The following is a 12,646-nucleotide window of genomic DNA, read 5'->3' as shown; positions in this document are numbered from 1 at the left end:
TAAAAATCTCCCTTAAACCTGTAATCCTAAAGCAGTTATGACGTATGGGCCTCTTGCCCTTTTCAATCTGGCCGTTGATGGATCTTTGCAACCTTAGTTTGCACTCCTGGTATTTGGCAGCGATTACATTGTGCTGTGCTGGGGGCAGGGGAGATTGTTTGGCCTGGAGGGGTGAGTGCCTGGAGCCGTGTGGTCAGATGGCACTGCGCGGCATGGCTGCCGGTTTCCCTGGTGGGAATTTGGAGGTGCTTGCTGGCACGGGAACCTATGCAGCTCTGGGCCAGCAGGTTCTTTACGACCCAGCTGTTTGTGCGCAGACCTCAATGGCTGCTGGCCACACATTTGGGGATCTTCAGACCACCTTGGGACTGGCTGGCTTACGGTGACACTGGAGAAGGTTCAAACTGCTCATGCTCCTACAAGAGTTTTTTGGCAAGAGAGTCCCATTCTTTGGGTTCATTCTCGAGTCTCCTCTTCTAAATCTGTGGTGTCCTACCCTCAAACTATAGTTGCACTCCTGTTTAAAGCACAAGATTGCCTTACAAACCTTTGGTAAAGAGCCAGATCAGATTATTACGCCTTTGTCCTGTCAACAAATAAAATGGCTACAAAATAATAAATGTGACTGGGCCATTTTTCTCTCTGCTACCCAGTTATTTTGATAATCATTACCCATCCAACAATTTGGTTTCCTTTTTTAAAATACATCCTTTGAGGGCTGGAGAGATGGCTCAGTGGTTAAGAGCACTGTTATGTTTTTCCAAAGGTCCTGAGGTCAATTCCCAGCAATCACATGGTAGCTCAAAACCGTCTGTAATGAGATCTGGTGCCCTCTTCTGGCCTGCAGGGTTACATGCAGACAGAAAATTATGTACATTAAAAAAACAAACAAACAAACAAAAAATACATCCTTTGATTTTCCCAAAAATTGTAGTCTCTCAGCCTATTTCTAAGGGGCGAGTGGTTTTCACAGATGGTTCCTCTAAAGGTACAGCTGTAGTCGTGTCTTATCCGATCATTAAGACAGCCAGAATTCCTACAACTTCTGCCCAAATGGCTGAACTTTCAGCCTTGGCCCTGGCTCTACAACTCTTCCCCACAGAAGCATTAAACATTTATACCGATAGTCAATACGTTGCTCATATTATCCAACCCTTGGAGACTGCTGCCTATGTCACTCCCATCTCTAGGATACAAAAAGTTTATTACAGGAACAAGGTCTGCTATGACAACAGAGCGAACCTATATTTGTGGGACATCTTAGGGCCCACACCCCTTTGCCAGGGCCCCTGAGCAAAGAAAATCAAATGGCTGACAGGTATGCTCAAATCGGTGTGGTTTTACAAGGGCTCACTAAAGCACAATCCCTGCACAAGCGCTTTCATCTCAGCACAGGGTCTTTACGCTTTCATACTGGGATTACCAAAGAACAGGCTGTTCAAATAGTTAAGGATTGCCCTCTTTGTGTAGAATTTCTTCCTGTGCCTCACTTGGGAGTTAATCCTCGAGGACTTTTACCCAATCACATTTGGTAAATGGATGTAACATATGTGCCATCCTTTGGTAAATTACAGTTTGTCCATGTTTCTGTAGATATTTTTTCCCACCTGGTATTCACCTTTGCCCACTCTGGTGAAAAAGTAAAAGATGTTAAGAGCCACTGTTTACAGGCTTTTGCTTACATAGGGGTCCCAAAACAAATTGAGACCGATATGGCCCCGGCTATGTCAGCAGAGGTTTCAATCACTTTTGTCTAGATTTTGATATTTCCCCCAAAACTGGAATTCCTTACAACCCCTGAGGACAGACTATTATAAAACATGCTCATCACACTCTAAAGGCCTATTTAGCTAAAGTAAAGAAGGGGGGGGTTTGGGGGCCACCTTGGCTCCCCTCACTCTACTCTATCATTTATCCTCTATATCTTAAATTTTTAAATTGTGGATGCTTCTGGCAACTCCACAGCAGACCTTCATTGGCGGTCCACTATACAACAAAAACCTCTAGTTAAATGAAAAGACCTAACCTCGGGTCTTTGGAAAGGACCAGATCCAGTTTTGGTATGAGCCCAGGGGTCTGTTTGTGTCTTCCCACAGAATGGTGAGTCCCCAATTTGGGTTCTGGAGCATTGTGTGCGCTCTGTTCCTGCTGATACTCATCAGCTGTCAATAGACTCATTAGGCTTAAAGAGGAACCGGCCAGCCTATACTACAAAGCAAATACCAGCCTGGCCGGAGCTACCAAGTAAGATCCTGTCTTGTAAAATAAATATTTAAAACTATCATTCCACAAAAACAAAGTACCTTGGAAAAATATTCTGTATCTAGGACAGAAAGAAGTGCTTTTTGGTTATGTAAATGATAGGCACTAATTACTATAACCAAAAACAACAAAACTTGGTACATCAGTATTCCCTTTGCATGTGTGAATACCTTTTATATTATTTCTCATTCAGGTACACTACATATGTAAGATGTGTTTATAAAACTGGTTTAGAAGCCCCTTGCCTCAACATCCTTGATTTTTTTAACATGTATTTTTAAAATCATTTTCTTTTCTTTTTTAATAGTGTTTTAGGTCTCCTGATCTTTCCCCAGTGTTTTTCTTTACCAGTTCTTTATTCTTTTTGTCCTTGTAATGTATCACCTGGCCCAACATTTTGCGGTGATCTTTAGGTACAGAGAAAAAAAAAAGGAAGACTAACAAACAGGACAAAGTCTGAGCAGGAGCAAAGAGAAAGCTGCACAGGTCGACTCAACTACTTTCCAGCATGTGTGGCTGACAGTCTGCTTCACTAACAGACAAATTCAGTCTTAAACAGCTACCCTGTTTCACCATCAAAACTAGTCTTTTTTTTTCTCAAAGATTTATTCTTATTTAATGTGTATAGATGTTTTTTGCCTGAATGTATATCCATGCACTGAATATGTGCTGTGCTCTCAGAAGCCAGAGGTCAGGGGAACCCATTCACAACACTGTTAAAGTGGCCAAGAATCTGAGACCAGATAGATCATGAGTCTAGAAAACCTACTATTATTCTGCTAAAGGAACATAGCAAAAAAATGACTCCCAATGGCACTGCTCTACCCATAAACCAGAGCATCACTCAACCTTCATCGGAGAAGATTCTTCTTGTCATAAATAGTAATTAACAAAGAGATCCACAACTGAACATGTGCACTCATCCCTAAATAGAATGTCTGTATGAAAACCCTCCCTCAAGGCTCAGAGTTCTGTACAGAAGAAGCAGACAGATTCTAAGATCCAGAAGAGGTCCATGACTCCAAGGAAACAGCGTCTTCGAGACACAAGACTGGTAAACATGAACACAGAGACTGTAACAGCACGCACAAGATCTGCACAAGTTCAAGCCAGGCAAAGCCGCAGCACTACAAGGGAAGGAGACACAAGTCCCACCCCTATTTGTAGGTGACAGCTGCTGAGAAAGGCAAATGTCTTTTCTCACATGGAGTGCCACTGGGTGTATCCACTACACTGCAAGGCAGCCCAGGAGTAGTTGCCTAACACTAAATGGGGTCCATGTTTTCTGTGTATGTGCTTTTTGGTTTGGTTTGGTTTGACTTCTATTTTAAGTTTGTCCTTTTCTCTTTATTTTTTGTTGTTTTCTCTATTTTTTTCTTTTGTTAAAAGAATGTGAAGTTTGGTAGAGAAGGGCTAGGGGAGAGGAAAGAATGTGATCAAAATAAATTACATGAAAAAACATCTTAGAAACTTTCTAAGTAACAACAGAAAACACTGTAAAAGTATATTTATAAAGACAATTAGAATTAAGACAGTTTAAATTTTTCTTTATTTTTATTTATGTGTGTGGGTGTGTGTATACAGAGGACATGTGTATGCAGAGACCAGAAGAGGCATCAGAACCCTGGGAACTGGAATTACAGTTGTCTGCCACATGGGTACTGGGAATGGAACCCAGGTCTCTGGAGAGAAAACTCAACCAGTGCTCTTAACCACTGAGTATCTCTCCAGCCCCCCCCCCTCTCCTTTTAGGGTATGAGCAAAGAAAGCTTATAATATAAATTCTCAATATTTTGGCCTAGATCAAATGAGTGTACAATGTGCAAATGACTATTTCCAAGTATGATGTATGGGGGAGACTTAGCCCCGGCTGAAAGCTCAGGTCCTCTAACCCTCTGAAAGACTGAACCTGGAGATACTGTACAGGAATAAAAGGAACAAACTAAGGAAGAAAAACACTGAGGAAAGACCTAAAAGCACATTCCTGAAAAGAATAGAGAACAATATTATAAAAAAATGTAAAACTTCAAGGATATTGAGGTTAGACTAAAGAAGTACCATATCTGATGGTGACAGTTTTGTGTGTGTGTGGTGTGTGTGTCGCATGTATTTGAGTAAGACTAACATTTAAAGTGGTGAACTTTTAAGTAGACTGCCCTCTATAACACCAGTGAGTGGTAGCCAAAGGCCTGAAGGCCTGCCTAGAATAAAAAGCAAAGACTTTCCTGGCACACGGCCTTTGGACTGGAGCTGTGCCAGCTGCTCTCCTAAGAGTCCATATTGCTAGCCTACAGAATGCAACCGCACCTGGCTTCCTCAGTCTCTGCTCTGCCAGCCCACACACACTGCAGACTCTGGATTTACCAGCTCCAATTAACTATGTGAACCCAGTCCTTATAAACCAACCATTCTACACAAACACACACAAATTTTGTTTCTCTAGAGAACCTTAAGTATTTTACTAGCCAGAAAAGAACTTATTTGAAGAGAAACAGAAAGGGTAGAAAACATGTAAGCAGATGGGATTTGTCCAAGTATAATAATTTGGTAAATTGATAACAAATTAGAATTTGCAAACATAAATGCAAAGCTAAGAAAGGGAGATTAGAAAGTCATCTCCTTAGGGATGAAGGTTCTGAGAGCTGATCTAATCCCTAATCAAACAATGTATACAAAAATTTCAGGTACCTGGGAGATCAGGTTGAAAACATCAAATTAGAGGCTAATTTGGGAAATGAAGTGAGACTCCTATCTCAGGAGAAAAAATAAAGTTAAAAGAAAAGAGGTGCGCAGATATATAGACACACATATACATATATCAGCCCTGGGATCAAGTCCCAGTAGGGAAAATAGGAAAAGAAGCAGAGTCAGCAGAAGAAAATGGAAGTGGGAGGAATAAAGGATAAGACCGGACCTAAAATATTACATGAGAAAAGCCAAAAGCAGTTCCAGAAAGCAACAATATCATGTAGCTGGAGAGATGGCTCAGTGGTTGGGTGCTTAATTCTCTTCCAGAGGATCTGAGTTCAGTTCCATAGCAACCATGTCAGGAAACCTACAACCACTTGTTAACTCTAGCTCTGAGGAATCCAATGCCCTCTTCTGGCCTCCATGAGTGAGTACATACATACATACATACATACATACATACATACACACACACACACAATCTGTCTCCTTCCCTCCGTCTCATACACACAAAAAAATAAGCAATGATATCAAACACCATAGAATGAATGAAAAGGTAATGATGGCAATAAGCCTATGAATTTCATGAGTGATTTCAGGAAACTTAAAGATGTTTGTTGAGAGTAGCATTCATGTTTTAGTCTCTAACTGAGATTCCCAAAAGTGAACCCTGAATTAGGGAAGTTACCCGGATGGGCCGAGCCTAATAAAACATCAATGATGGAGATGTTTAAGTTAAAGACAGAAGTACATGGTGACAGCGAACATACATGTTATGAATTGCCTCCAAGTGCCTTGTGGCAAGAAATTGTTAGCAGGTTCTAAAAACTGAGAGGGGCCATCTTCAAGAACTGGGAGAGAACTAGGACTTTACTACAACATCTGTAGGGGCTGGATTTTGCTAATTATGACTTTGGAGGAAGGAAAAAGTACTTATCTTCACATGAGAATCACAGTATGGCTAGTGCTTCTTAGTAAAGCCTTGTATTACTCTAAGCTGAGACCCTACAACACTAATGTTCAGATTACTACAAAGAATTTGTAAGATAGTCAATGGAGGTGTTGTTGCAAGCTGCTTAATGGGTGCTGTTTAATAAATAACAATAGAAAACTAACACGGGTCTCATTTTCCTAAGAAGAAGCTGATGGACAGGGAAAGAAGCAAACATAAAAAACAAAATTGCAGTGGTGTCACACGCCTTTACTTCCAGCACTCAGGAGGCAGAGGCAGGTAAATCTCTGAGTTCAAGGCCAGCCTGGTCTGCAGCTTGTGTTCCAAGACAGCCAGGACTACACAGAGAAACCCTGTCTCAAAAAACCAAAAACAAAACTGCTTAACTTCTATCATCTCTAGGGGAGCCAGTCTAGGGATTTTTTTTCCCAATTACTCCTCGAGTAGCAACATGTTTCTCACAACCTTTCATCAAAGTATTAATTTCTTGAAAATACTGAGCCATGGAAACAGGGTTTTTATTTTCAACGGTAGAAAGTTATATTAATAATTATGAAATCTTCTTTTAAAAAGCAAAACAGGGTGCCTAGGATACCTGAATGTCAGACACGGCTCCAAGTGCTTAGAGACACTGATCCCCAAACTAATCTTAGAAATGAGCACAAGGTCACGACTCCTGTCCTTCCTCAAGCACCAGAAGTTTAAGCTCCAGAAACGAAAAATCTTTCACTTTTTGTTGTCGAATAGCTCAAAGGTGCTCTCGACTGCGAAGACAAAAGCAACCCATCCAGATTAATTGCACTGCAACCTTGACCCCTAAAACGCAGGCTCTCCACCAGTCCAGGAGCCTGCTTATTAAAGGTGCAACAAGCTCTTGAGAAGCAATCCCTGCTGGGAATTGTAGTTCTCCCGCCCCGACCTTCACGATTGGAAACCTATCACGTGCCCAACCGGCGGCCCCGGACGTCGGCGGCCAGGATTGGTCCGAGCCCGAAGCAGCGAGGTACTGATTGGATACCAGGTCCCCGAAGCCACGCCTCGGCAGCACACCCGCCTCCCCGCGAGCGCTCCACACCCCAGCCCGCTTCTTCGGCAATAAGCTTCCAGTCAGTCGCTCCAGTCGAGTGGCCGCCCTAGTGAGCTGCCTCAGTTTCCCGCCCTGTCACTGTCAGCGCGCTTTTGCCCCGGGACTGCGCATCGTGGGTGCCTCTCCCGTTGTCCGTTGGCAGTCGGCGTGACCACGCGCCCCTCTCGGGAAGACCCCACGCTCACCTGGGCCGCGACGGTCACGCCGGATAACTGACAGGCCCGCAGCATCTCTGCCGAAGAGACGGCGCGGCTGGTGTACGCGGGAACAACCGCGGCGGCGCGAGAGGAGCGCGTGCGTGCTCGCGTGCGTGCCCGCGTCCGTACACCCTGTCCGTCCGCGCCCTGCGCACCGGAAGGGCCGCCGACACCACTGCGCACGCGCCTCCTCCGACCTGGGTCCCGACTAGGCGGCACCCTGAGGGTGGGCCTCGCCCCGGCTGCGAAAAGGGGGGGCCCCGCGGTGATTGGCGAGTAGGAGGCGGAAGAGCAGGTTTCCTTCCGGGTCGCGCTCGGGCGCTAATCTGTGTGCCAAGAACTGGGGGTTACTAGGTGAGCCCGCGGGAGAATGGGGTGTGAAGTTCGACTGGGCGGAAAACGGACTACTGTGACTCTTAGAATGAAGTCACAGGGGGGTTGGGAAGGCAGCTCGGGTAGGGACGCTGGCTTCCAGTCCTGACGGTGCGAGTTCGATCCCCGGGATCCCCATGGTGGCACTGGAGAAACGACTCCTGCTAGTTGTCCTCGGATCCCTCCATTGGAGCCGTGGTTTACGCATGCCCACACGCCTTTTGTTTTTGTTCTTATTTCAGGGTGTTGCTGAAGAATGGGTGAAAGGCCTGGAGGCATCTTTGGGTAGAATGTGTGTTTCCGGTGTCTCTTTAAATTGTAGAGGACGGATAGGAACCCAGATTCTAAGTTCGGGTTTTTTATTTAAATCACACCGCTTACTCTGTCACTTTTATTTTACAAAGATGATTTTGGTCGCAGTCTTCGGGAGGGTTCGAAGACTGTTCCAAGCACTCTTGAGTCTGTAGTCATCGTGGAGTGAGTTAAATATTGACCATCATTGTTACTCAGCGTCAACTCCAGTATGATATTAAGTATGTGGTTATCTTACCATGGTAACATAAAAATTAAATTTAAAAATTTGTTTGAGACCGGGCGTAGTGGCTCACTCCTTTAATCCCAGAACTAAGGAAGTAGAGGCAGGCAGATCTCGAGTTCAAGGCTAGCCTGGTCTACATAGTTCCAGGACAGCCAGGGCTGTATAGTGAGATCCTGTCTCAAAAAACCACAAAACAAATCGGTTTGCAAAATACTCAAGTCGTAAGTAGGTGATTTGTTACAACACGATACAGGTTGGTTGCACTTTTACTCTTATTTGTAAAATAGAGAAATGAAGTCCAATGTGGTAATCCACACCTGGAATGCCAGTATTTGGGAGATTGATACAGAACTGTCTCAAACAAGACAGGAATGATTTGACATTTATCTAAAATGTTCTTACATTCTGTGCTTTTTTAGTAATATACTTTCAGTTTTGGTCATGTCACCGTTAACAGCCTCTGAGTAGTCTTCCCATTTTCTTTAAATATAGCCGTCCAACTCGATCTCTGTTTACTGCTGTTGTTGTAGTTCGTGCCAGTGTGATAAATTCTTGGACACTCTTGACCCTGGGCTGCTTTATATCAATGAGCACTTTGTACTGCAGACAATCTCCATGGTTTTAAGATCTAATTCTTAGGGGCTGGAGAGAGGGCTCAGCATTGAGATCACACACTACTCTTGCAGATGACCTGTTCAGTCCCCAGCCCCAGTGTCAGGAAGTTCACAGCTTCGAGTAACTTGCCAGAGGACCCAACACCTCTGCCCTCCAGGCACAGATATATACCCGTGATTATAAATAGTAAAAATAAATCTTAAGAGATCTAATTTTTCATTTAACCATGTCCTTAATCCTTCCTTTTTTGGAAATGGTGCATTCAGTAAAGAACCAACTCTGCAAACATGAGGACCTCATTTGGATCCCCACGACCCATGGAAAAGCTGTCATCAACTGGCATCTGCACTCGTGGAGTGGGGGTTGGCATACTAGTTAGAAGCACTCGTTCTTACAGGGCTTCTGAATTTGGTTCCAGCACCCACATCAGGCACTTCATATCAGTTGTAACTCCAGTTGCAGAAGATCCTGGGGTACCTGCACAAATGTAGTGGTGCACATAAACTCAGGCAGGCACTCAGTACAAGAAGAGATGGATCAGTGGTTAAGGGCATTGGCTAGTCTTTCAGAGACCAAGGTTGAGTGCCCTGTGTGCACACTACCCCTGCCCCATGGCTTGCAAACATCTGTAGCTCCAGTTCCAGGTTACCAAACGCCCTCTTCTAGCCTCTGTGGCTTTGGGTGCACATGGTGCAGACATATATGCAGGCAAGACACCTGTGCACAAAATAAAAATAAATCTTAGAAAACAAAATAAGCCGAGTGTGATGGTACTTACTGTCTGTAACTCCTTTGCTGGGAAGGTAATGACAGATCCCTGGAGATCACAGTCTACTGCAATCTATGAACTTCAGAATGAGAGACTCAAAGAGGAGGGACTATAGAGATGGCTTAGTAGGTAAGAGCTGTGGTGGCTAGTTTTGGTCAGCTTGACACAAAACTGAGTCATCAGGGAAGAGGGAAACTCAATTGAGTAATTGTCTCTATCAGACTGGCCTGTGAGCGTCTCTCTGGGGGGATTTCCTTGAGTAATGATTAATGTGGCAAGGCTCACCCCTTTGGCAGGTGATCTTGGTTTGTACAAGAAAACAAGGGGAGTTGGGGGAGATGGAGAATGACTCTGTGTTTAAGAGCATATACTGTTCTTGCAGAAGTCCAGCATTCAGCTGTAGCATCCACATCAGGTGGCTCAAAACTGCTTGTATCTCCAGCTCCAGGGGCATCCAACACCCCTGACGTCTAGTGGGCACTGGCACCCAAATATAGACACACATTACGTGCATACACACACACACGTAATATTTCTCTTTTGAGACAGGGTTTCTCTGTGTAGTCCTGGCTGTCCTGGAAACAGGCTGGCATGGAACTCAGAGATCTGACTGCCTCTGCCTCCTGAGTGTTGGGATTAACAGTGTGTGCCATCTGCCTGGCTTTAATTCATATAATTTAAAATAATGTCAATAATTGTTTTAAATAAAGGAAGCTAGGGGGCTGGAGAGATGGCTCAGAAGTTAAGACCACTGGCTGCTCTTCCAGAGGTCCCAAGTTCAATTCCCAGCAACCATATGGTGGCTCACAACCATCTGTAATGAGATCTGGTGCCCTCTTCTGGCATGTAGGCAGACATGCAGGAAGAATACTGTATACTAAATACATACATAAATAAAATCTTTAAAAAAAAGGTTAAAGCCGGGCATTGGTGGCGCACGCCTTTAATCCCAGCACTCGGGAGGCAGAGGCAGGCGGATCTCTGTGAGTTCGAGACCAGCCTGGACTACCAAGCAAGTTCCAGGACAGCCTCCAAAGCCATAAAAAAAACATGTCTCGAAAAACCAAAAAAAAAAAAAAAAAAGGTTAAAAGGCAAAAAAAAAAACTTAAAAAAATAAAGGAAGTTAAGCTAGTAAACAGCATTCCTCCGTGATCATTCCTCCATAGTCTCTGATTCATTTCTTGTTTCCAGGTTTTTGTCTTGAATTCCTGCTGTCCTCAGTGACTTAGCATTGCCATGAACATATGATCCAAATAAATCCTCTCCTCCCCAGAATTGGTTTTGGTCACTGGAGCAACAAGCAAGCTAGAACAGATCACTTACCACTCTGGTCTTGGAGGGGACCTGATTTTTGTTTATATATATATATATATATATATATATATATATATATATATATATATATCTTATTTTTTATGTGTATTGGTGTTTTGCCTGCATGTATGTCTATGTGAGGATACCACATCATGGAATTGGAGTTACAGACAGTTGTGAGCTTCCCTATGGGTGCTGGGAATCGAACCCTGCCTAGTCCTATGGAAGAGCAGCTGGGGCTCTTAACCAATGAGCCATTTCTCAAGAACACCCTGAGCTTAGTTTTCAGAGTCTTGATTCAGTGACTCCTAACAGCCTGTAACACCAGCTCCAGGGGCTCTGATATGCTCTTCTAGCCTCAGAGGGCACCACCCTGAAATGTGACATATACACACTTGTATACACATAGATTACACACACACACACATAAAATTAGTAGGATGGCTCAGTGAGTAAGGGCATTTGTCACTAAATTTAGATTAGTTTGATTCTAGGAGGGAGAGAACCAACTCCTGAAAACTGTCCACTAAACATGTGCATCCCAGCACACACACACATACATGCACAGCATTTGAATGTAATAACATTTTTAAGTAAGGTGGACAGTAATAGAGGACGATATGTGTTAAGAACTGGACCATGTTCCTTGGCCTTCACACTCTTTGTATGTATATGTGTACACACAAACCACACAAAAAATAACCACAATATTTTAATGAAAAAAATGGATGACAGATGAGTTAATCCTTATTAAAACTAATGAATTTTTTTGTTGTTTTAAAATATTACTAGATTTGGGAATGGTGATGCAGGCCTATAACTCCAGCACTCATAAGACAGAGACAGACCTAAAAAAACAACCAAAAATAACAATGAAAATGTTACCGGGATTCTACTAAAGTCACTTGGAAATTTATGTCACATAATTTCCCTGTTAAAGAAGATACAACAAGCTGGGCATTGATGGCACACACCTTTAATCCCAGCTCTTGGGAGGCAGAGGCAGGCGGATATCTGTGAGTTGTATCGAGTTCCAGGACAGTCTCTAGAGCAATACAAAGAAACCCTGTCTTGAAAAAAACAAAAGAAGAAAAAGAAATATGATATGACTCCCTTGCCAACCAAAAGCCTTTAACTGTACTGGAAGACTGCTCTGAGTAAAAGTCCCATCTGTACCAGACTGAACCACAGGAAAAGCCATTCACCTGCAATCCCACTACTCCTATGGTGGAATGAGAAGCAGAGCCAAGAATGGCTTGAAATTTCTTGGATAAAGACAACCTCAAATATGTAGTACAGCAGCAGGAATATCAAGAGACCCTGCATCAACAAGGTCGGGGGATCGGAACCCAGAAAGTTAGTCCCACACACATATGTGTAATCCTCACATATGAAGGTTAAACCCCCCCCCACATAGCCCCAACACACAATAGTTAACACACACACACACACACATACAACCCTCACTCATGAAAGTTAACACCCTCTACATAACCCCCCACAATAATTAATATTTTTAAAGCCTTTATGAATGTCTCCATGGCCTTTTACCATATGTGGATTGTTTTGAACTCAAAACAGCCACCATAGGTGAGAGATTGCTATTGCAACAACAGTGTTCCAGGCTCACCCCATGTATCAGAGAAACAAGTATAATTAACTCTTGAGAATTTTCAAAATGTGATTGAAATAACCCATGGGGACATGGAGAGCCCAGTTCTCTTTCATAGGAGCTCATAAACTGAAGTTATATTTTTACTAGTAAAGTATTATTTGTCCCCCCCTCACCCCAGACACAGTTTCTCTGTGTAGCCTTGGCTCATCTGAAACTGTAGACAAGGCTGACCTTAA

The 12,646-nt window shown here is 43.5% G+C and overlaps 1 protein-coding gene across 16 annotated transcripts in view; it reads right to left on the bottom strand.

Annotated features, from left to right (window-relative positions):
- Immt (inner membrane mitochondrial protein) overlaps positions 1-7,503 on the bottom strand; it is a 43,841-nt gene extending 36,338 nt beyond the window's left edge. For 6 of the 16 annotated variants that reach the window (XM_040738952.1, XM_040738955.1, XM_040738958.1 and 3 more), the window contains exon 1: positions 7,175-7,357. In XM_040738952.1, coding sequence (XP_040594886.1) covers positions 7,175-7,219 — 45 coding nt within the window. In that variant the 5' untranslated portion in view covers positions 7,220-7,357. Of the gene's footprint in view, positions 1-7,174 lie in introns of all 16 variants that reach the window. The other 10 variants (XM_005076086.4, XM_013117745.3, XM_005076087.4 and 7 more) reach the window with 4 other exon arrangements.
- Positions 7,504-12,646: the final 5,143 nt, after the last annotated feature.

Source organism: Mesocricetus auratus, unplaced genomic scaffold (genome assembly GCF_017639785.1).
Source record: "Mesocricetus auratus isolate SY011 unplaced genomic scaffold, BCM_Maur_2.0 Super-Scaffold_100676, whole genome shotgun sequence".
NCBI classification, from domain to species: Eukaryota; Metazoa; Chordata; class Mammalia; order Rodentia; family Cricetidae; genus Mesocricetus; species Mesocricetus auratus.
The sequence above is the reverse complement of the archived record's forward strand: the minus strand, read 5'-3'. Positions and strand labels throughout refer to the sequence as shown.